A 23,221-nucleotide genomic window follows, 5' to 3' on the forward strand; every position below is an offset into this window, starting at 1 on the left:
TTTTTTTGGGCAATCGCCACTGAGCTAAAAGCTAAGATGTCAACTAACGGTTGTGCAAAAGCTAACCTGTTACTTTGAGTGCGCAGTGATACGGAACACTCACTCTCTATCACAATGCTGGAGTTCATCTCCCTGTATCATAAAACACCTTCAACCATTAATTACTATAAAGGTCGGTAGAAAAATGTTTTAATTGAAGAAATTAAATGATTTCTTACTATAGATCACGTTAAAGAAGTTTTCACAATCCAAACTTCAGTCCGTCAGAAGCACATCAGGCTGTGAACATGTGACACATTCTCAGCTGTGCTGCGTCATTTAAACCAGGAAGACTCTTCTGATCTGGTTCTTGTTCTGTTTTACAGATCCTCCCCCTCACCTTGGCTGGGTGATTACTGTTTGCGTTGTCATTCTTATTGTCATCCTAATTGTGGTTCTAATCGTCTGGCTTTATAATGATCGAAGGAAAAGAATCTGTAAATCCAAGTAAATATTCCAACAAATAATCTCAACATCTGTAAAATCCTCTTTGTTTCCTCTACATAGAAACTCAATGTCTCCAAGTCCTCCATAACTATGTACCCACCTGTTTGGTTAAATAGCCCAATATCACAAATCACAGTTTGCCTCAGAGCGCTGAACAATCTGTACAACACAGGACGTCTTTTACTGCATCAGATCAGGAAACACGTCTGTTAAAATATACATGTGATATTTTACCAAAAGGTGCTTTTTATCTCACTGGGATTGTCAGGATTTGCTGTTTTGATACAAACATCCCAACACATCAAATCCAACACGTCAACATGTGCTTCTGTTTGAGGATGGAGTAAATTAGACACCACCCAAAAGATGGAGCCACTTTATCTGCAGCTCAAGTAAAGTAAATGTACAACAGTTCAGATCTTTAAAGGGCTGTTTGTTCTTCTTCCATCACTGACCTGCAGGTTTAACACAGAAACATGAACTTTTTCAGGAAGGAGCTGCTTGGTTAAGCGTTACGTTTTTAAACTAATTTAAGACATTTTTAGGATCCAAACTTTGCACCAAGGTTGTTTCCAGGTGGCTTCGTGCTGCTACATCCTCACATCTGCTGCTTGCTTGCGCTCAGATCTGTGGAAAATAGAACCATTAAGAAGTCTCAAGTCACCTTTTCTTACGTGTGTGATTTATCCTGCAGAACGAAACATCAGCACCTCAGAATGAGAACTCCACCTTCAGCTCGGTGGGACTTCATGCTGGATGGATTCAGCTGGAGAGCTTCTACGCTGAGGTGGAGAAGCCTGACAGGTCCGTCAATGATTAAAGGGGAATGTTTTCCCAAATCCTGTCATTCAGCTGGTAGTTTGCAGTGTTATTGAAGCTTTGTGTGTTTTAGTTCATGTGATCTCCTTTAATGCTGAAAGATTCTCCTCCACACAAACGTGTCACAATTGGAGATTTTAGTAATTACATTTTTTACATTTAAGATCAATGTAGAATAAGTAAGAAATGCTTGTTTTATATTTTTATTTCTTATTTTAAAAAACAAAATGAATCATGTTTCAACTGTGACAAATATATAAAACAACACAATTAGGAGAGTATTGTTTTTATAATTTCAATTTTTATCTTATTTCGACTTTCTAACCATTCTATTTTTTTTGGGTGGAAAGAGGAATTCATAGAGATGAATGTGAAACAGCAGAGAATTTAAAAAATGTATTTTTCCATAACATAGTCATTCAGTGTATCAAGTGTCTTTACTATAATAACATCACATATTGATTCTTTGGTAAAAACTCACAGTAAACCAGAGAGGAACACGTGACCTTTTAATCACTGAAACACAAGATCAGTATGAAGCTTCAACAAGTTCTAAGTTTCCACCCAAAACAAAACCTGCTGAACAGAATTATGTACGAGTAAATACTGTACAAGCAGACACATATGAAATGTATTTATTGGTCAATAGGACCGTATGCAGTATTACAGTATATTTAAGGTTATTTGCTTACATATAATTGGTCTTGATTAAACATTCAAGATAATATCCACCGAAAACACATTGACATGGTCTTGTGTGTGTGATATATTGTGTACAATCAATGGATTATCAGCATTTGTTTTAAAGGTGAACTATAATTTTTACATGAAGTTTTTTCTTGCCAAAATGCATCTTTGAGCCACGTTTTTAATGTCTTTCCTTCACCAGGAAATATCTGCAAAGCTGAATTTATAAATCCTTTAAATCCTAAATAGTTTGCGTCCATGTTTGCTGCTCTGCGCTCGTCTTCCTCTTTTCTTCTCCTGGTGTGTTGCTGCCACCAGCTGTGAGTCAGTGGAACATCATCACGGGTTTAGAAGGTGACCTTTAAGTGGGAGCTTTCCTCCCGGGCAGCGTGACGTGTTTGACATCCATTTCTTTGTTGGTGCTTCTTGAAGTCCACGAGGTGAACAGTGATGACGGCAGACACCATGATGATCAGACCCACAGAGAACACCACCATCTTCACCAGGAACACGGAACCTGAAACACACCACAGGTGGATTCATCACAAACACAACACGTCTGTGCTTTCTGCTTGAGTTTGTATTTAACCCCTGCGTCCCTGACGAGGAGCTTTAGAGACGCAAAGAACTCAGAATTCACTCAGAAAACACACAATCGTTTCTTTACAACACAGAAAGGCTGAAACTACAACCTGTTATCAGGAAGTCGTCTCCTCTTTCAGTCTTACCAGCATGTTCGGGGCAAAGGTGTTCAGCAGGATTTGAGGGGCAAAAGTGTTCAGTCGTATTGAAGTCCTGGGTCCAGTGAACCTGGTTGCTATGGTTACAGATGATCACGTTGTTCAACAGGTAGACCTGGAGAGAAGCCCCAGAGGTCGTGACCTCTGGTCGCTCTCCTCCCTCCTGACTGCAGACTCGTTTAGGACATCTGAAAGTGCTGCTGATGTGAGCGTTGTGAGTCCTGCAGGTCACATGGAGGTCACATGACCCTGAGCTGTTGTCCACTCGGTCCACGATCAGTTCAACTGGAGACACTGGCCCTGAGGGGGGTGGGGGTTTCTGTGAAGAGTTTATGAAACATGGCGGCAGAAACTATCAGTGAAATGTTTACAGACTCACCTTGAACTGTGACCTTGTATTCAGCTAGTTTGTCTCCTTCAAGTGTTCCTGCTTCAGCAGAATAAACTCCACTGTCGACCTCTTGTACATTCTTCAATATCACAGAGAATTTATTCTCACCAAACTGAACCCTTCCAGTGACTTTTCCTTCTCCACTAGGTTTAAATCTTACTAAAAGGTATTTTTCATTGATTTTCCAGTCAACAAGTAAAACCCCCTCAGGAGGATCAGCATGAAGCTTGAGGAGCAGATCACGTCCCTTCAGCACAAACACAGGAGTCACAATGGTTCCTGTAAAAACAGTAGACACATGATACAATAAACATCACACACAATATGTGATGAATCATTCACTGCTGAATGTTCCTCCATCACTACACTTTATTTATTACACATTGAACCAGCGGTTCACCTTCAGCTCATCACTGCTTAACATGAAGTGACAGAAGTCTCTTCAAATGTCTCACGTCGTCTCTTCCTGAGGACACAGAGAAGCTTAACAGCAGAAACTAAACCCACTGAGAGCAAGTTGCTGCTCAAAGTTCTTCTTCTAGACGTGACAAAGTATTTCCATTCTGTCTCTTTGTCCTCTTTCCCTCCGTCTCACCACACTAATGTCCCCCAGCATCAGCTACACTGAACATGGACGACTTTAGAAAATAAGACGTCCACAGACTGAACGCTGAAGGAGTTAAACTCTGAGAGGAGTAAAGGTCAACATTTGTCTTGGAGGGAAAGAAGCGTTCAGCCCGTTTCAACAAGTGGTGAGAAAGTGTCTAAAAGCACCTGAATGTTTCCTCTGAATCACACACGTCTTCTGTTGGGACACTTAGAATATTCACTGAAATAAGACGTGGAAATTAAGAATCATTTTTAAATGAAAACTGAAACGGAGAAAGAAAGCTTTCCCTCTGCAAATGGAAGCTGAATGTGTATATATTGATAGTAATATAGTATATACACATAGTATACTCATACGGTTTACTGAGACTATTTCCTGCCTCTGAGCTCAGTACAAGAAAGAACAACACAAATCCAGATTAACCAGAAAGAAACAGATAGTTCAAAAATATGTTTTTAACTCAACTTGTAGAAATAGTGCTGCAAGCTTTGACCTTGAAAACTAATCGACAACAAAATACATATAAAATAAAGTTCTCACCTTGTGCTTCACATAATGTCAGCAGAGAAACAAAGAGAAGCTCGACGCACGACTTCATTGTGCAGAATGAAAGTATGATGATGAAACGAGTGGAGAACTTTTTACTTCCCTTCAAAGCAACAACCAATTACTTCAAAGATTGTTAAAATGAAGCCATATATGTCTCTATGTGGTTGACTTGTAACTACCGTCACGTCATGACGTGGGCTCATATTTTATTATTAATGGTCTCTTCACAACATCAGCTCCGACTGCTCGTCTGTAGGAACTCTGTACGGCCACCAAACAAAATACTCTAATTAAACCAGAGAAATGTGTCCATCTGCACTTTAAACACTATAAACATTCCACAGCTTGATGTTAATTCAATCAAATGTCATTTAACAAATACAAACAATTTCCTACATATTTAACTCCATCATCTTCATCACTGCTTCATCATCATCACACATTTCCAGTAGAACATCATCACCACCTTTGACTCAAAGATCACTTTCACATCCTCAGCACTCACCTCTGGTCCTCATCGCGTCCTTGTTGACTCGACGGGGAAATAAAAGAGGATATCACGTAATATTTGTTGTTAATTCAATGTTAGTAACTCTAAAAACAAACAGAAGTACAGGGTTCAACTTTACAAAGAAAGGAGAGCTTCTAATAATAAAGTAACTGCTGCAAACCACAGTGACCTGATGTTTATATTCAGGTCGCAGACGTTTGAGATGAAAATTTTTCTACTTTCGTCGTTACTTTAAAGCTGCTGAGACACAAAAAGAAAATCCAAATAAGCTTCGTTAAGCGTCTGTTTAAACGTGTGTGACCGCTTCAAATTCAATGTTGTTTAATATCAAAGTGTTTTAGTCGCATCAAAAAGCTCATCTTCCTACATTAAGGTCCCAAGTTCAGCAGCTGATCCTCCAAAGGTGCAAATGTACATCAGGTGTTTATATGACATGATATAAAGTGCTAACTGTCAATAACAGACAAACCATCGACAGACTCAGTCGAGGCTTCAACACAATATATTCAATCTGAAGTTTGTAGTTCTACATTAACAGAAAGTGCTTTATTTAACATTTTACAGTGCGTTGTCATTTTGTCTGTGTGTCTTAAACTCGAGGTCTTCTGTCGTTGTACAACAGGAAATATAAAAATACCATGAGAGTGTTTTGGGGTTTTGTGAAACTTGCCTTAACATCACTCATTTGTGTTTTTATATTATAAACAGAGAATTGAGAAGAAACTAAAATTCATAAGACTATAAATGTGTGGAGCATGTGTGTATTAATCATGATTATTTTATAGGAATTATTGTAGGTTGAACCCGTCTGTGTAAACTTACGGGTTATTCTCTTTTTGGTTTGACTTTTGGAAAAAAGGGGAGGAGCCAAACGAATCGGGTTCACCTGCAGCTCCCTGATTAGATCACTGTTTTATTTGTTTTGATGGGGAGGTTTACTGTGAAAATTAAAAACTCCACCTGCTATTTCCTTTGTTATACAGTGTGTGTGTGAGGTGTGTGTGCACTCGCCGCACTGAAATAGAAGCAGTAGCTGCAGTCAGCAGTGTGTTAGGCCTTCATGTGAGTTACAGTCGTCCTCCATGTTTTATCTCCCCAGACGTCGTCCAGAGGTTCCATTCAGTCTAAAAGTGTCCGAGCTGTTTCCACGTGATGTTTCCTTCCACTCCGTCACCGTTCACACGTTGCTGATGCGAACACTGAGGGGAGTGTCTCTCGCCCGGCCTCGTTCCCCCCCTCTGTCCCGGTAGTTCTGCTCCAGACGGATCTTCTCTGGATCGGACACATCTGGCACGGGCCCGGCCCCGTTGCTCTGGTACGCGCGCTGCGGGCTGCACGGTTTGAAGACGGGCGCCGTCTTGTCTTGGCCACTTTGTCGAAGAAACCGAAGTCCGCCACGTACTTCCCCGATGGGGAGAGGGAGACCACGGGGGGGAACTCGTAGCCCCAGAGGATCTCATCCGGCAGGTAGGAGGTGCGCACCTGGCAGGTGGCCGAGGTCGGCTCAATCGTGGCGCTCATGATCACCAGCAGCTCGAAGTCCGCCAACTCTGGATCCGTCCAGCCCCCACCTGGTGGAGGGGGGGGGGGGGGGGGCAATGTGATGGGACACAGTACGGAGACGTGTAATACAAAGGGGAGGGAGGAAGGTGGAATTTATACAAAATACTGAATTTAAAAAAAGGGACTCAGTGGAGTTTCTGACCACCAGGAGTAACTTTACTATGAGCTGGTTGATTAGATGCTCAATCAGGTGAAATAAATCCTGCCAGTGGTTTCCACTACTGCACCGATTGACCGTTTGTAAAGGTGATGCTTCAGGAGATGCAGCGATGCGCCGTTAAAAAGCAGAAGAGGAAGAGGTTTGCTATAAAAACACAGAATGTAGAAGTTAAAAGAAAGAGGAACTAAAGGCAGGAAGGTTCATTCACGCAAGCAGCTGACAAACCCCTCAAACGAGGAAGTTCAGGGCTGATCGGCAGTTCAGATTTCTGTCAAGTCATTTCTTAGAAAACAACGTCATGTTTTATCACTAAAAATGTAAATGTTTCACAGAGAAATGTTGCAGTAGGTGGAAGGAAGCAGCCTTACGTGAATTACCACTCGTCCTTTTTCCCATTTGGATGGAAGGAAAAGGCTTAAACCTCTCTTCTCGCTATCGTCTCCTCATCTCAGCATAGAAGTTACACTTGGCTGCCGAGGCTGGCAGGGGGCATCGATGAGGTGGTAGAAGGTGAGGGGCAGGATGAGGAAAGGACTGTCGCTGGACATGTCCACCTCGAACGATACGTTCCCCTGGTGCAGATGAACTGTCTCGCCTTCCTTGGTCAGAGACGTCTGCAGCAGTTTTCCACTGACCTTTTGGATGGAAGGAAAATGCTTAAATGGGTTAGGGATATTGGGTGTGTTGGGTTGGGTGCGTGTGGGGTGGTGAGTGTGAGTTGGATAATCCAGAGAGTCAGGAGAGGTGTTTCTGCACGGACTTATCTTTCCTGATCGACGCGGCGAGCCGTAGTCCAGGGCGGTCCAAAAGGTCTCTCCGGTCGATTCTTCCTCTGTCAGTGTCCAGCAGGTCTTTTTGAGGATTCCTCTCGTAGGACACCACAGGTCCAGCTACCAGCGATCTGCTGTTTTGTTTGTCCCTTCGTCTCTCACTCCTCTTTCCTATGACACGCAGCCTGTGTCAGGTGTGACCAATCTTCTCGCCTTCGTTGCCCCGCCTTCTTTATATTGGCCAGGTGGGACAAAACAAGTCTACAGACTTTGGTCTGCCACAATACCGCCACCTGTAGAGACCCGGGTGCAGGCTAGCCCTCTCTGGAACTTAACGTCTCACTTTGAACTAATCCCCCCCCCCACCTATATAACACGTCTCCGAACCAGACCAGTGGCCTTCTCCATCTTTGCGGCCGGGCCGGTCATGTCCTCTGGACCAGTGGGGATGAACGGGGCCACCTCACCCCCCCAGGAGGCAGCTTCTGCCTGTGGGTGTCATGGGGTCCAAGCGGGCTGGAGACCCACGCGCTACAGCAATGGGCGTTGTGAGCGTGTGGAGCACCCCGTGGAGAAGTCCCTCGTTCTCCCATATTGTCTCCTCACGTTGATGTCATTCCCCTGTCTGTTATGGTCTTGCCATGTGCTTGTGTTTTTGTTTCTGTGTCCCCACTAGTGTCCTCAGGGTCCCGCTCATTGCCGCACCTTCCTCCATTGACACAGCGGCGTCTCATCTTCCCGTTATCCAGCTGACATAAATACTCCGGCTTTCCTCGGCCAGCCGTCTGTAAACCCGCCCCCCCAAAGTGCAAAGTGTTCGACCGTTTGTAGACACACATATGATCTTCTTATATTTGTGACCTATTTAGCTTCCCTCCACTGACCTGACACCCCAGCAGGAGACTCTTGCGCATGTTGGCGACCTTGATCATCAGGCAGGACTTTCCCTCGTGGGTCGACACCACCACATGCTGGCTGAACTTCAGGGCTTCTTTGGCCGGGCGACCTGAGCGGAGAAATTATGGGGTGAGATCAGTCCTAATAATTGCGAATGCGCACAGAGCGACTCGCGAATGCAAACCGGAAGATTCACAAATGTATTTGATTTACAAATACATTCCAATGCACATGTGGGTGGGAGGCAGGACTCAAACGCAGACTTGCGGGAAACAAAAAGGACTTTAATAGTCAAAAGCCAAAAACACAGGAACCGGGAGGAAAAACAGCAGGCCGGAAACTAAAGACATCCACAACAAGAGACAATGACGCGACAAGTGACACAGGAGACACACGGCTTAAATACACAAGGGAGGTGCAGGTGATTGGACACAGGTGGAAACTATTAGACGATCACAGGGGATGACGGGACAAGGCAGGAAGTGAAGTTACCCGGGGACACAAGTGGCAGAAAACTACAAAATACAACAGGAAGTGAACCACACCGTGACAGTACCCCCCCCCCCCCCTCAAGGGCCGACTTCCAGGCGGCTCACACTAGAGCGAAACAAGGGGTGGGGGGTGGGGGGGGGGGGGAAACCCGAGACGTTGGTCGGACCACCCGGGAAACTCTGGCGGGCGGCCCGGCGGGCGGCCAAGCGACCGGGGAGCCTCTGGGGGTCGGCCTGGCGGATAGGCACACTGCCGGGGAGCCTCCGGTGTTCGGCCAGACGGACGGGCATTTGGCCGGCTCCGGAACGTCTCTGGAATTGCAGGCTCGGGGACACGGGAAACCTCCGGAGGGGTCGGCAGCGGCTCGAGGACACGGAACACGTCAGCAGTCGTCGGCGCCAGCTCGGGGACACGGAACACCTCCGTAGTAGGCACCAGCTCGGGGACACGAAACACCTCCGCGGTTGTCGGCGGCAGCTCGGGGACACGGAACACATCCGCGGTTGTCGGCGGCAGCTCGGGGACACGGAACACCTCCGCGGTTGTCGGCGGCAGCTCGGGGACACGGAACACCTCCGCGGTTGTCGGCGGCAGCTCGGGGACACGGAACACCTCCGCAGTAGTCGCCGTCGGCAGCTCGGGGACACGGAACACCTCCGCAGTAGTCGCCGTCGGCAGCTCGGGGACACGGAACCCCCCCCTCGGCCGTCGGCTGCTCAGCCCCCCCCATAACCCACCCCGTAGCCCCCCCCTCAAGGGCCGGATCCCAAACGGCCCTCAAATCACCAACGGGAGGGTGGGAGAGGACCATGGGATGGGAGGGAGGGAGCCTGAGTCTCGGAGCGGGGACTGGGGGCGTCGGGGTCGTGAGTCTCGGAGCGGGGACTGGGGGCGTCGGGGTCGTGAGTCTCGGAGCGGGGACTGGCCGAGTCGGGGTCATGGCTGAGAGTCTCGGAGCAGGGACTGGTCGAGTCGGGGGCATGGAACGTGGGGCCGGTACTGGTCGGGTCGGGGGCATGGAACGTGGGGCCGGTACTGCTCGGGTCGGGGGCATGGAATGTGGGGCCGGTACTGGTCGGGGGCATGGAACGTGGGGGCGGTACTGGTCGGGTCGGGGGCATGGATCGTGGGGCCCGTACCGGGGTCGGGGGCATGGATCGTGGGGCCGGTACCGGGGTCGGGGGCATGGATCGTGGGGCCGGTACCGGGGGCAGGGATCGTGGCACTGGCTCGGGGGTCGGGGGCATGGATCGTGGGGCCGGTACCGGGGGCATGGATCGTGGCACTGGCTCGGGGGTCGCTGCGGCCCAGCGCTGGACATTGTGCGCTGCGGCCGAGCGTGGGGAGCATAGGTGGCCTGGAGTCGGACCGCAAGGTCCATTACCCGCTCCCAGTGAGAATCCCCGCCGGACGACCACGAAATGGCCTCCTCCTCTGGGGACCATGTGGTGGGCGGCAGATGGTGACCCAGATGCCTACTGAGGGCTCCAGATGGGGAGACTGAGTAGTACAGGTACCCAGCTGGAACCCCCGGGAGGACCGTTCCCCCATTACGAGCAGCCCGCTGGAGACTCCGTGGACCGCCCATTGCCAGACGGGTTCCCCTGAACTCGTCCAGGGGAAAAAACTCTGCTGAGTCCTTTCTTGGTCGCGTCATTCTGTCAGGGATGTGGGTGGGAGGCAGGACTCAAACGCAGACTTGCGGGAAACAAAAAGGACTTTAATAGTCAAAAGCCAAAAACACAGGAACCGGGAGGAAAAACAGCAGGCCGGAAACTACAGACATCCACAACAAGAGACAATGACGCGACAAGTGACACAGGAGACACACGGCTTAAATACACAAGGGAGGTGCAGGTGATTGGACACAGGTGGAAACTATTAGACGATCACAGGGGATGACGGGACAAGGCAGGAAGTGAAGTTACCCGGGGACACGAGTGGCAGAAAACTACAAAATACAACAGGAAGTGAACCACACTGCGACACTCTCTGGAACTGAACGTCTCACTTTGAACTAAACCCCCCCCCCCCACCTATATAACATGTCTCCGAACCAGACCAGTGGCCTTCTCCACCTTTGCGGCCGGGCCGGTCATGTCCTCTGGACCAGTGGGGATGAACGGGGCCACCTCACCCCCCCAGGAGGGAGCTTCTGCCTGTGGGTGTCATGAGGTCCAAGCGGGCTGGAGACCCACGCGCTACAGCAATGGGCGTTGTGAGTGGGTGGAGCACCCCGTGGAGAAGTCCTTCGTTCTCCCATATTCTCTCCTCACGTTGATGTCATTGCCCTGTCTGTTATGGTCTTGCCATGTGCTTGTGTTTTTGTTTCTGTGTCCCCACTAGTGTCCTCGGAGTCCCGCTCATTGCACCTTCCTCCATTGACACAGCGGCGTCTCATCTTCCCGTTATCCAGCTGACATAAATACTCCGGCTTTCCTCGGCCAGCCGTCTGTAAACCCGCCCCCCCAAAGTGCAAAGTGTTGGACAGTTTGTAGACACACATATGATCTTCTTATATTTGTGACCTATTTAGCTTCCCTCCACTGACCTGACACCCCAGCAGGAGACTCTTGCGCATGTTGGCGACCTTGATCATCAGGCAGGACTTTCCCTCGTGGGTCGACACCACCACATGCTGGCTAAACTTCAAGGCTTCTTTGGCCGGGCGACCTGAGCGGAGAAATTATGGGGTGAGATCAGTCTTAATAATTGCGAATGCGCACAGAGCGACTCACAAATGCAAACCGGAAGATTCACAGATGTATTTGATTTACAAATACATTCCAATGCACAGATCAATTAAAAGCGATTGATATTTGATCGCACTGCATTTACTTGGATTGCTTCACAAGAAGAGACAGTGAAGATTAACTTCCGGTTTTTATTTTTGTAACCACTGCACTTCCTGTATCTAGTTTCTCACCCTTCGTTTCTCCCCACAGCTGAGTTTAGTTTGCAATCACCTCCACCTGTATTTAAGCCTCAGTTCCCCACTTGTCTGTGTCAGGTTATCTTTTGTCTTTCCTAGAGGTGCATGTTTGTAGTTAGAAATTCCCAGTGCTGTTTTTGGTAATCTTGTTTTTACTTCGTTGCCAGGCTCTCTTCCTTTTTGTTTCTACAAGAGCGTGTGGATTCCGCCTTTGCGTGTGAGCCTTTTGTCTTGCATTAGTTTATTTTCCTAGTAAAAGATTCCAAACCTGGAAAGAAGTTTCTGTTGCCTTATTGCTCTGCACCTGAGTCGAAGTCCTGACCCCTCACAGTGTGTGTGGGTTTTTTGAGACTCTGCTGACGTCGCAGATCCACAGGTGCGTTTCTTTCAACATGGACCTGTCTGTAGCCAATCAGTTGTCGCCCTCATTTCCACCGTGGCCATGAAGTGCAAAACACAACGGCAAATAGGAACGCACAACGCAAATAAAAACACAACGAAACGAACTCCTTAGGGAAAGGGTAGGGCCTTATAGGAGAGGACGGAGCCTTCTGATTGGACAGACGTCTGTCTGTCTTTTAACAGGAAATGATACAGGACTCTGAAGCGTCACGCGCTCCCGCCACACATCCAAATCCTCACGCCGAGGAATCTACTCCGGTCATGTGTGCACCACAACATCAGCCGATGTTTCCAGTGTGAAGAGTTAGTTTGTGACCCGATCAGATGTTTTACTGCATCTATTTATTTGTTAAGAAGCATTTACACAGAAAAAAAGATCAGTTTCCACTGATCAGCAGGGAATTTTAGACCATAAGTCAGTTAATCCATCTTCAAATAGAGCAAGAGGATGAAACTTGGATCATACATTTACATTATAAGTTGTTGATACAAATGTGTATGTAAACATTTACTCTTTACTCCCTGTTATCCACGTCTTTCATTCATGTCAGTTACTTGTTTTGTTTCTTTATATTGTATGTTAATATTTTATTTATGTTCAAACATGTTTCTGCCATTAGACGCTGCTCATCAGAATCATTTAATGTGCAGAATGATTTCTGAGAAAAGTTGCTTTTGCAGGTTCCTCTTTCTTTGACACATTTTCTATTTTCAGTGGGAACATTTTAAAAGAAAGGAAGTGTTTGTCTTTGCGAGTGCAGTGATCGACAAGATACGTTAAAGGTGTTAAACTGAAGCAAAACCGCAACTAACACACACGGTACAAACAACATTTTATATTCATGTAGCTTATTGACAATAATGTTTGGTCCTTTTTATTCTCTCAAATGTTGGTTTTGTTCCAGGGAGCAGAGATGAAAAGCTTCCTCTACGACACACTCACATCAGGATCAGGAAACATTTATTAGCCAAAATATGTCAAACATACAAGGAATTTGTCTTGGCGGTTAGTGCGCGACAGTAGACAGACAAGACAACAGTGCACAAGTAATAAAGTAGAATAAAATGCTAGTGCAATGGGTTAGTAGAATAAGGCTAAGGCTATGGGTTAGTATAAAACAAGGGAATAAAGTTTAACTTTTTAATATTTAAAATTTTTTAAGAAAAATATTAAGCATAAAGTGCACTAACAAACAAGTAACAGACAAGAGACAAAGTGACAAAGTGATGAATTGCAGTTAAAGTGACATGTGCAGTATGAGGGGGAGTGACCGGTGGAGTGTTATAGTCAGGCAGTGGGGGACCGGCTCTGTTGATGAGCCCGACTGCCGACGGGAAGAAACTGTTCGTGTGGCGGGAGGTCTTAGTCCTGATGGACCTCAGCCTCCTGCCAGATGGAAGGGGCACAAACAGTATTTGTCCGGGGTGAGAGGGGTCGGCCGCGATCTTTTTAGCTCGCTTCAGAGACCTGGAAGCGAACAAGTCCTGCAGGGACGGCAGATTGCAGCCGATCACCCTCTCTGCAGAGCGGATGACACGCTGCAGCCTGCCCTTGTCCTTAGCTGTGGCTGCAGCGTACCAGACGGTGATGGAGGAGCAGAGGATGGACTCCATGATGGCCGTGTAGAAGTGGACCATCATCGTCTTTGGCAGGTTGAGTTTCTTCAGCTGCCTCAGGAAGAACAACCTCTGCTGAGCCTTCTTGGTGATGGAGCTGATGTTCAGCTCCCACTTGAGGTCCTGGGTGATGATGGAGCCCAGGAAACGGAAGGAGTCCACAATAGTGACGGGGGAGTCACACAGGGTGATGGGGGAGGGTGGGGCTCTGTTCCGCCGGAAATCCACCACCATCTCCACTGTCTTTAGAGCGTTGAGCTCCAGGTTGTTCTGGCTGCACCACGACACCAGATGGTCAGACTCCCACCTGTAGGCGGACTCGTCCCCACCAGAGATTAGTCCAATGAGGGTGGTGTCATCCGCAAACTTCAGGAGCTTGACGGACTGGTGACTGGAGGTGCAGCTGTACAGGGAGAAGAGCAGAGGGGAAATAACGCAGCCTTGGGGGGAACCGGTGCTGATGGTCCGAGAGGCTGAGACATGTTTCCCCAGCTTCACGTGCTGCTTCCTGTCAGACAGGAAGTCTGTGATCCACTTGCAGGTGGAGTCGGGCACGTGCAGCTGGGAGAGTTTGTCCTGCAGCAGAGACGGGATGATGGTGTTGAAAGCAGAGCTGAAGTCCACAAACAGGATCCTGGCGTAGGTTCCTGGGGAGTCCAGATGCTGGAGGATGTAGTGGAGGGCCATGTTGACAGCATCGTCCACAGACCTGTTGGCTCTGTAGGCGAACTGCAGGGGGTCCAGGAGGGGGTCGGTGAGGGACTTCAGGTGGGACAGGACTAGCCGTTCAAAAGACTTCATGACTACAGAGGTCAGGGCGACGGGCCTGTAGTCATTGAGTCCTGTGATCCTGGGCTTCTTGGGAACAGGGATGATGGTGGAGGCCTTGAAGCAGGCTGGTACGTGGCATGTCTCCAGGGAGGTGTTGAAGATGTCAGTGAACACCGGAGACAGCTGGTCAGCACAATGCTTCATATATATATATATATATATATATATATCCCTTGTGGTCTCTGTGTCCTGGGCGTACCGATATAAGAGAGGGGCCATACGGCTGACAGTTACCACTGTCGCCTCTCAGCAACAAGGTCGTGGGTTCGACTCCGCCCAGTGGCCTTTCTGTGTGGAGTCTGCATGTTCTCCCCGTGTCTGCGTGGGTTCTCTGTGGGTTCTCCTGTCTCTCGCCCGGAACTGGCCCCCCACGACCCTGTGTGCAGGATAAGCGTTTTGAAGATGTTTAGCATAACAGTAAAGTAAATGCAATCATTTATAATATGAACATTTACTGTATATTTATTTGAATTTGGTTTATATTTAGTAAATATTTAGGTAAAATCGATTTATATTTACTAAATATTTGAGTGAAATTGACTGTTATATACTAATAATCTTGATCAAATTGAATTTGATTTACTTAATAAAATTAGTTATATCAACTCACATTTTAGCACATTGTTAATTAATTCAACACATTCCCATTGCCATTCTGGACTACTACTACATTTATATTACAACACAAAAAAACAGTATTAAAACTAAATAGGCAAACCTAAACTTCTCAATGTGAATCTTAAAAATATATTTAACAAGTATTGAACAATAGTGATGGCAAAGTGAAGCTTTCTGAACCAGTGAAGCTTTCCAGCCAATTGTATCGGGAAAAGGTTCATTCATTCAATGCATCGCAAACTCTATGATGACCTCTGCTGTTGAAAACTTGTAGTGCAAATGTATCGAATAGCCCACCAGTATATTTTGGCCCAATCTCTGATTATGAAAAGTTGAACCAATAAATCATCTAATAAATACATGGATTCCTATATTAATACAACTATTGTTTTTCAGCTTTGAATTGTGTCCTTGTTTGTGTATTTCAATTCTCTGTACATTGAAAAGAAGTGGAACAAACACTTATCTATGTCTTTCTGCACCTTTGTGCATGTATGTTTGTGATCATACTAGCATAAGAATTAATAGAATATATATATATATATGTTATATGTAGGTAATATCATTTAAAATACCAGCAAGTGCTTCCTACTTATGACATATGAACTGCACATGAAGTAGCATGTGCAGTTCATGGCAGTCATAGAGACTTATGTGAATTGTTTGAATGAGGAATGTGGGCAGTGATTTATAGAGGAAAGGTCAGTGGGGCAGTGATTGTGCTTTTGGGCAGGTTTCTTATGGCAGGATATTGAAGTGCTTGTGGACACATGGGATGGGGCATGAAGTTATTATTGATTTTTATTGAGAACACACAATGTAGGAGCCATACATTGGGTTTGATTAGTCTTTTGTATTATTTCTTCCTTTCTTCCACATTGTTGGTATGTGCACATGTGGGGTGACGTCATTTGCATCTACGACACCATACGGGGGCGTGGTGTGTGTATATTAGCGTGTATCTGTTCACCTGTGGGGCTCGGCGGATTGTTTGGAGCATGGCTGCAGGGTGAGCATGGGACAAAAACTATCTTTTGACCGTCATCGTCACCGTTACCGACTCTGGGGTAATTATTGTCATAACAAAGTTTCATGCACTGTTGATCCTCTGAAAGACATCTATCGAGGAAGTGATTGGCGTGCTTCTGCTGGTGAGCCAGGAGTAATAAACATGACCATAAAATACTTCAGTGCGACGCGTCTTGATTATAAATCTCCTCATGTCTTAGCCTGCTGCGGCTTTTTGAGTTTTTGTTGTGTATAAGCCGCTACACACAATTTTCTCCACAGAATTGGGGTTCAGTCGGTTTCTCAGATACTGTTTCCCCAGCTTTAGAAAAAAGGCGCTCACGCGGCACGATGAGGCAGGAATGCTCATAAGATTACGTGCTAATACAAATAGATGTGGTTACACAGGTTTGTGTTTGACCCAATATTTTAGCGGGTCTTCACTCCGATGGATGTTTGATTCAGCCAAATATCGGGTGGTCTCCACAATAAAAATAAACATCCATATTTACACAATACAAATGACAGACTTTGCCTGCCTATTGCCAACCGTGCTAGAGGAAAACAAATTGAAGTGCTCCCACATCTCGGAGAGACCTCTCTTTGCCACAGGTTCCATTGTAAATTTGCTCCGACAAAAGCGACGGCGAGAACCACAATCGAGAGCGCAGAGACTGAAGAGCAGACTTTGAAGGAGGAACCAGTGGTAGCGGACGTCCCTCTACGCTCGCTCTCCTCCTCCTGACTCACTTTGAAGCGTTTCTAGACTTCATCTTTCACTCGAGGTCGACGCTGTAAACTGTATTTGTGATACGAGGTTTTGGCCGCAGCGCTTTTTCATTCTTGCAGTTTGTACAAAGAGAAACTTCCCTCGAGTGTCCAGAAGGACATGCGTCTCTCACTTTGTTTGTTTTCTCTCCACGTTTATAACGAAACGTCTGGAAAAGAAATGTCCTTGAGAAACATTTGATAGTATTTTTATAAGGAGATGTGGACCAAAGGTTCAGCGTTTTGGGGCGAACTCACGTTTTAATGTGTACGCGGCCACGTGATCGTTATTGGAAACGTTGTGAGTTTCCTTAAGAAACGAGAAAGAGGCGACGGATGAGTCTTTTAAAGCTGATGTCTAAAAATTAGAAGTATTTAGAAGAGCTTCATTCCAAAATGATAAATATGCAGCAGAGCCAAATCCTGCTGGATGGACGTCTGCGTCTTTGGCTTCCCGTCTCCGGACTGGACGGCCTTTTCTTTCACACGTCGGGCGACGTTCAGATGGATGGAGGCGGAGCGGCCGCTGGCTTTGAGCCTCGTGGAGGCCGACGCGTCAGCGTGGAGGTGCAGAGGCTTCTGTTCCGCTCACACGCTACTTTGTTTACTGGTTTGTTCCCTGCAGCAGGAAAAGCTGCTGGTATTTCGTGTCTGAGATTCGTCCACCGTGCTGAGTCAGCGTGGGATTGACCTTTAACCCCACAGGCTCGTCAGCATCAGCGTGTTGCTACTGACCTCTGACCTCTACTGATGCAGCGGCCGTACTCCTCCGCTCTCCACCCAGCGAGGGGATCCGACCAGGCAGAGTTTCTTCAGCTCGTTTGTTATCTTCTCCATGTGTGACCTTCACTAAAGGCTCAGTGGTTGTGGAGAGAAGAACCCGTTTAAGTTGATTTGGTCATCAAAGCGTTTGGTTCTGCAAGCTATTACCTCGTCACGAGCTTCTTACAGAGCTTCTGTCACCTGACTGTCGCCATAACTCTGTGTAGAATGAGTCACTTGGACACGGAGGAGGTCCTGAGGCCGTCCAGGTACCAAGAAGAGGCCTTCAACCCTTCAGGGTGTCTGAAAGGGGGACGTGAAGATTTGGATCAGTGGTGAAAAAGGTCTGAACCTGAGAACAGAAACGTTAAACCGTTATTTCAGGTCACTTTCTCTCTGCATGTGAGCCTCAGATGCAGTTTGATGGACTTTACTCGCCACCAGCTTCCACATCAAGAGGCTCAACCTTCTTTCCATGAAACAGAAACAGATAAAATACCGTTCTCCCAAACGTTCCCCAAGCTGATCAAATGGAGTCTGTATAACGCGCTCAGCGTGCATCAATGTCTGTTACAGAATATACAGCTTCATGAGCTCATCCTCATCATCTATTTCTCTTTGGAAATCAGTGTTTTAAATCTCATTTCCTTGTTTTCTGTTTTCTACTGTTGGTGTTTCCTCCCCAGTGGAAGAAATGACTGTGGTCAAACGTGTGTGGTGGAAATATAAGATCAGTATTAATCAACACTGAGACTCCTCGTAATCAACTGAGCCGACAAACACAAATTACGTATGAAATTTAAAGACAGGAAATGATTCCATCAGTTAAATTCATCTTTACAAGGTAACTTTGTTTATCGTCTAGAGAAGTAAAGAAGCGAAACAACGTGTTTATTCTAATGGACAGAAACACACATTCAAAGTCCTAAAAGTCTGAAGAATTCTAACTTCAAACCTCCTCAAAAGAGCGGGAAAACGTAACGGGCCGAAAAGGCCTTTTCCACCCGATAAACGCTGCGTGTTGACTTGGTTTAGAGGAGTTACACACTGTTGGTGAGGCAGGAGACGGAGGGAAGGAGACGGAGGGAAGGAGACGGAGGGAAGGAGACGGAGGGAAGGAGACGGAGGGAAGGAGACATGGCGTGGCCTTAAGACACCAGCGCAGCTCGTCCCTCGTCCAGCTGCTCTCTGCAACATCTGCACGAGGGAGCAGGATTGATGTTCGGCTTGGCGTCGCTGGGCGTGAGGACGCTGGTCGGGACGTCCTGAAGGACTCGTGTTGCTCGTGAGGACGTGGAGGTGTGAGGACGTGTTTCCATCAGCATTTATTCTCCACGCTGCAACTCTTTACTTTATCCCCATGTATTGTTCACAGGTGAATTATGTTCATGTTGATTTACTGCTTTTCCCTTTTATTCGAGGAAAATTCAAATGTCCTTTTAATGTCATTTAACGTTTGTTTGAACATATTGTTTAATTTTCTTTTTTAAATGTATGTAATTATTTTTCCACAGTGTGACAGAAAATAAAAAGACAACAGCAGGAAATGTTCCTTTATTTGTCATTTATTTATCATCAGGAAACAAAAGAGTCAGATTTTGTATTTTCAGACTATTTGTGTTTCATCTCTGGAGTTTGATCCGTATTATTTATTCAGATCAAACGCTGCTGAGCCGAGGTGTGTGTCTGTGTTGTGTGTCTGTGTGTTGTGTGCGTGTTGTGTCTGTGTTGTGTGTGTGTGTTGTGTGTGTGTGTGTGTGGTGTGTCTGTGTTGTGTCTGTGTTGTGTCTGTGTTGTGTGTGTCTGTGTTGTGTGTGTGTTGTGTGTGTGTTGTGTGTGTGTTTTGTGTGTTGTGTTGTGTGTGTGTGTTGTGTGTGTGTGTGTGTTGTGTCTGTGTTGTTTCTGTGTGGTGTTGTGTGTCTGTGTTGTGTCTGTGTTGTGTGTTGTGTTTCTGTATTGTGTGTGTCTGTTGTGTGTTGTGTTTCTGTATTGTGTTGTGTCTGCTGTGTCTGTGTTGTGTGTTGTGTCTGTGTTGTGTTGTGTCTGTGTTGTGTCTGTGTTGTGTGTCTGTGTTGTGTGTCAGTGTTGTGTCTGTGTTGTGTGTCTGTGTTGTGTGTCAGTGTTGTGTCTGTGTTGTGTGTCTGTGTTGTGTTGTGTGTCTGTGTTGTGTGTCTGTGTTGTGTGTCAGTGTTGTGTCTGTGTTGTGTGTCTGTGTTGTGTGTCAGTGTTGTGTCTGTGTTGTGTTGTGTCTGTGTTGTGTCTGTGTTGTGTGTTGTGTTTCTGTATTGTGTTGTGTCTGCTGTGTCTGTGTTGTGTGTTGTGTCTGTGTTGTGTGTCTGTGTTGTGTGTCAGTGTTGTGTCTGTGTTGTGTGTCTGTGTTGTGTGTCAGTGTTGTGTCTGTGTTGTGTGTCTGTGTTGTGTGTCAGTGTTGTGTCTGTGTTGTGTGTCTGTGTTGTGTTGTGTCTGTGTTGTGTGTCTGTGTTGTGTGTCAGTGTTGTGTCTGTGTTGTGTGTCTGTGTTGTGTGTCTGTGTTGTGTGTCTGTGTTGTGTCTGTGTTGTGTGTTGTGTCTGTATTGTGTGTGTGTTGTGTCTGTGTTGTGTCTGTGTTGTGTTTCTGTATTGTGTGTCTGTGTTGTGTCTGTGTTGTGTGTTGTGTCTGTATTGTGTGTGTGTTGTGTCTGTGTTGTGTCTGTATTGTGTGTGTTGTGTCTGCTGTGTCTGTGTTGTGTGTCTGTGTTGTGTCTGTGTTGTGTTGTGTCTGTGTTGTGTCTGTGTTGTGTGTGTGTGTGTGTTGTGTCTGTGTTGTGTGTCTGTGTTGTGTGTGTGTGGTGTGTGTGTGTGTGTGTTGTGTCTGTGTTGTGTGTCTGTGTTGTGTGTGTGGATTGTGACATTTAAAACTCATGTGTCTTTTTCTCTTCTTCTTTGTCTCTTTGTCTCTTTTCCTGTCACTCTTTTTAATGTGAAATATTGTCCCGATGTCCTCTGGACGTCTTTCCTTCCTGCCGTCCTCGGTTCTCCTCGAGTCTCTTTGTTCTTTCCTCAAATCATCCCGTCCATCCTTCTCTCTCGTTAACACTGTTTCCTTTCCTCTTTGCCTCCTTCTCCTCTCCTCCCTCACTTATCTTCTCCTCTTCTTTCCTTTCCTTAGTCCATCCCCTCTCCTGTCCTCTCCTCCTCTCTCCTCAGTCCATCCTCTCTCCTGTCCTCTCCTCTCCTCTCTCCTCTGTCCATCACCTTTCCTGAGTCCTCCATCACCTCACCTCACCTCATCTTCTCCTCTCCTCATGTCTTCTCCTCAGCCATGCAGTCACTTTTCCTCCTCTACTTCTTCTCTCCTCTCCTGTTTTGCCTCCTATCTCCTACCACCTCCCTTCCTCTCCTCTCCATCTCTCTCTCCCTCTTCTGTGTCCTCCTTTCAAAATGTATCCTCTCCTCCCCTCCTACATCCTCTACAGTCGTCTATTTCCTCTTTCCTCACCTCTCTCACCCTTTGTCCCCTTTTTTCTCCCCCATTCCAGCAGTTCTCGTGTCCCTTTCTTCTGTTTTATTGGTTGCATTTGATTCTTTTGTTCCCTCGTTTCCTTCTTGACGTCTCCTCACCGCTCCGCTCTTTTTTCCTCCTGTCCTCAAATTCACGCATCGCTTCCAATTCACCTTTTCATTCTTCAGACCTTCCCCCTCTCTGCAACCATCTTACTCGTCTTTGTCTCATTTCTCCTCACCGTTGACCTCCTCAGTCCTTCTCTCCTCTGAAGGACAGGGGGAGAAAATGAGGACAAAGCCAAAAAGAAACAAGAGACATCTGGAAAAGAAAGAGCAGGACAGAAGACAGTCTCTCGTCTTTACTCAGTGTGTAACAGTGATCATCTTCTCCTCTTTCCTTCTGCTCTCATTGAGGAATAATGTCTGGAACAACCTTCATCACTGCACTCCAGACTCAAGGGAGAAGCCCCCCCCCCACCACCACCACCACCACCACCACCACCTCCACCTCTTTCTCCACCACCAATCACCTCCATCTCATCCCCTTGTTCACATGTGAAGTCGTTCTGTGGATTATGGCTCCTCTCATTTCTTGGCACTGAGATGTATTATCATATTAGTGGAGGATGACGTAATGCGTCTCAGGACATTTGTCCTTCACACACACTCTGTCCCTCCGCAGATGACGTCACTGGCTTTGTGTCGTAAAGGGTTTTTTTCACGTTTGATAACGTCGCCATCTGGTGGCGGTAGAGCGGTATTGATGAATTAACGGGAAGAAAAGGAGTAAATAGGATGGAGCGATGATTCCTGATGGAGTCCTGATGGATGTCCTTGGGTGTAGCTGTAGTCACGTGGTCTGTGGGGTCAGAGACGCAACGATGGAGCCACACAGTTCAGGTACGACTCGATTACTAATCAGGGGCCCACCGAGATGTTTGGGAGCTCGTTGCCAATGACGCGATTGTTGGAGGAAAGTCATCCATTGTTTTAGATCAATAATGTAAAACTTTTAACTATATTAAGAATTATATTAATAATATAATATCATTTATAATGTAACCTTGATCCTACATGGATTCAGCCGCATGTCCGGTTTCCTCAAATTAAAATATAATCACAAAACTAAAAAGTTAAAGAAATTCAGATCAATCCCTTCGACCCGACAACAGAACAAAGGACAAAAAATGTTTTATGACTTACTATAGTGTGACTTTTATGTTTTTTCATGCTATACTATGGAATTTTTCAATATTCATGTCAAAATATGCATCTGGGGGTTAATTGTATGTGTGAATGAGAGTGAATGTTTGTGTCTGTGTGTCAGAGACTCTTCCTCCTCATTCGTCCTCCTTAACGTCTCTGAACAGACTGCAACAAACATCAAGTTTGGCAACCAGCTTTTTATTTATTTAGCTCTTTTAAATGTTGCTTCTAGCTGCAGTTTATTGCACATATTAAGACTAACCTTGAGGTAGTTGGTCCTCTCGTGCAGAACTGTGGACCGAACACCGTTTACAAAAAAAAGGACAGACAAGAGAAAGAAAAAGTCACGCCTGAACAGTGTGACCACTTTTGTTTTGTATGTGATGCAAAAAGTTGTGTGTCTTGTGTTGTAATGTTTCCAGTGTGAAGTGTTAGTTTGTGACCTGATGAATCTTTTGTGAAGAACTGGCTTAAGAAGCATTTACAGAGGAATAAATCTACCATGCGTGTGTTCACTGTGGTGTGTTCCTGGTGAAGATGGTGGTGTTCTCTGTGGGTCTGATCATCATGGTGTCTGCCGTCATCACTGTTCACCTCGTGGACTTCAAGAAGCACCAACAAAGAAATGGATGTCAAACACGTCACGCTGCCCGGGAGGAAAGCTCCCACTTAAAGGTGTAAGAATACGTGTTCAAGATTTGGAGCCTGGTCGGGGTTATCAAAAATTCAGCCGAATGACTTCTCTTGTTCTGGGAAATGTATTTGTCAGATCACAGGTCAAGTATCAGCGCTGCGTTTGCAAAGGCAGGAGCAGTTCAGGCAGCACACAGGCCGGAAGAACAACTAACTTACATCAGCAAGAACATCATGTTTTATAACCCTTGAAAGACAGAGAAGGAAAGATTTCTATTGGCCCTAA

General features: G+C 46.3%; 3 protein-coding genes and 2 long non-coding RNA genes across 6 annotated transcripts in view; 1 reads left to right on the top strand and 4 right to left on the bottom strand.

The window, feature by feature from the left end:
- Window positions 1-3,198, top strand: LOC144383032 (uncharacterized). Its single transcript, XR_013467210.1, has 3 exons — window positions 1-476; window positions 1,181-1,290; window positions 2,425-3,198. It is a non-coding gene; the product is annotated as an uncharacterized LOC144383032 (long non-coding RNA).
- Window positions 1-23,221, bottom strand: part of LOC120815120 (uncharacterized) — a 106,929-nt gene that overhangs the window by 16,993 nt on the left and 66,715 nt on the right. The gene's annotated exons all lie outside the window — the stretch shown is intronic.
- LOC144405555 (uncharacterized) overlaps window positions 1,802-23,221 on the bottom strand; it is a 26,940-nt gene continuing 5,520 nt past the window's right edge. For both annotated transcript variants that reach the window (XM_078099819.1, XM_078099820.1), the window contains exons 4-6: window positions 3,112-3,402; window positions 2,721-3,032; window positions 1,802-2,509 (exon numbers count right to left, since the gene is read on the bottom strand). In XM_078099819.1, the coding sequence (XP_077955945.1) occupies window positions 2,340-2,509; window positions 2,721-3,032; window positions 3,112-3,402 (773 nt within the window). In that variant the 3' untranslated portion in view covers window positions 1,802-2,339. The remainder of the gene's footprint in view (window positions 2,510-2,720; window positions 3,033-3,111; window positions 3,403-23,221) is intronic.
- On the bottom strand, window positions 5,099-7,086 carry LOC120815027 (ATP-sensitive inward rectifier potassium channel 10). Its single transcript, XM_078099835.1, is given in 3 exon segments — window positions 5,099-6,149; window positions 6,152-6,364; window positions 6,885-7,086. Coding segments are annotated over 3 exon segments (420 nt in total). The 5' UTR covers window positions 6,913-7,086; the 3' UTR covers window positions 5,099-5,970.
- On the bottom strand, window positions 10,023-12,076 carry LOC144405564 (uncharacterized). The gene is made up of 3 exons (XR_013467215.1): window positions 11,876-12,076; window positions 11,227-11,348; window positions 10,023-11,127 (listed from the first exon to the last, which is right to left on the bottom strand). It is a non-coding gene; the product is annotated as an uncharacterized LOC144405564 (long non-coding RNA).

The sequence above is a fragment of the Gasterosteus aculeatus genome, chromosome 3, assembly GCF_964276395.1.
Source record: "Gasterosteus aculeatus chromosome 3, fGasAcu3.hap1.1, whole genome shotgun sequence".
Taxonomy (NCBI): Eukaryota; Metazoa; Chordata; class Actinopteri; order Perciformes; family Gasterosteidae; genus Gasterosteus; species Gasterosteus aculeatus.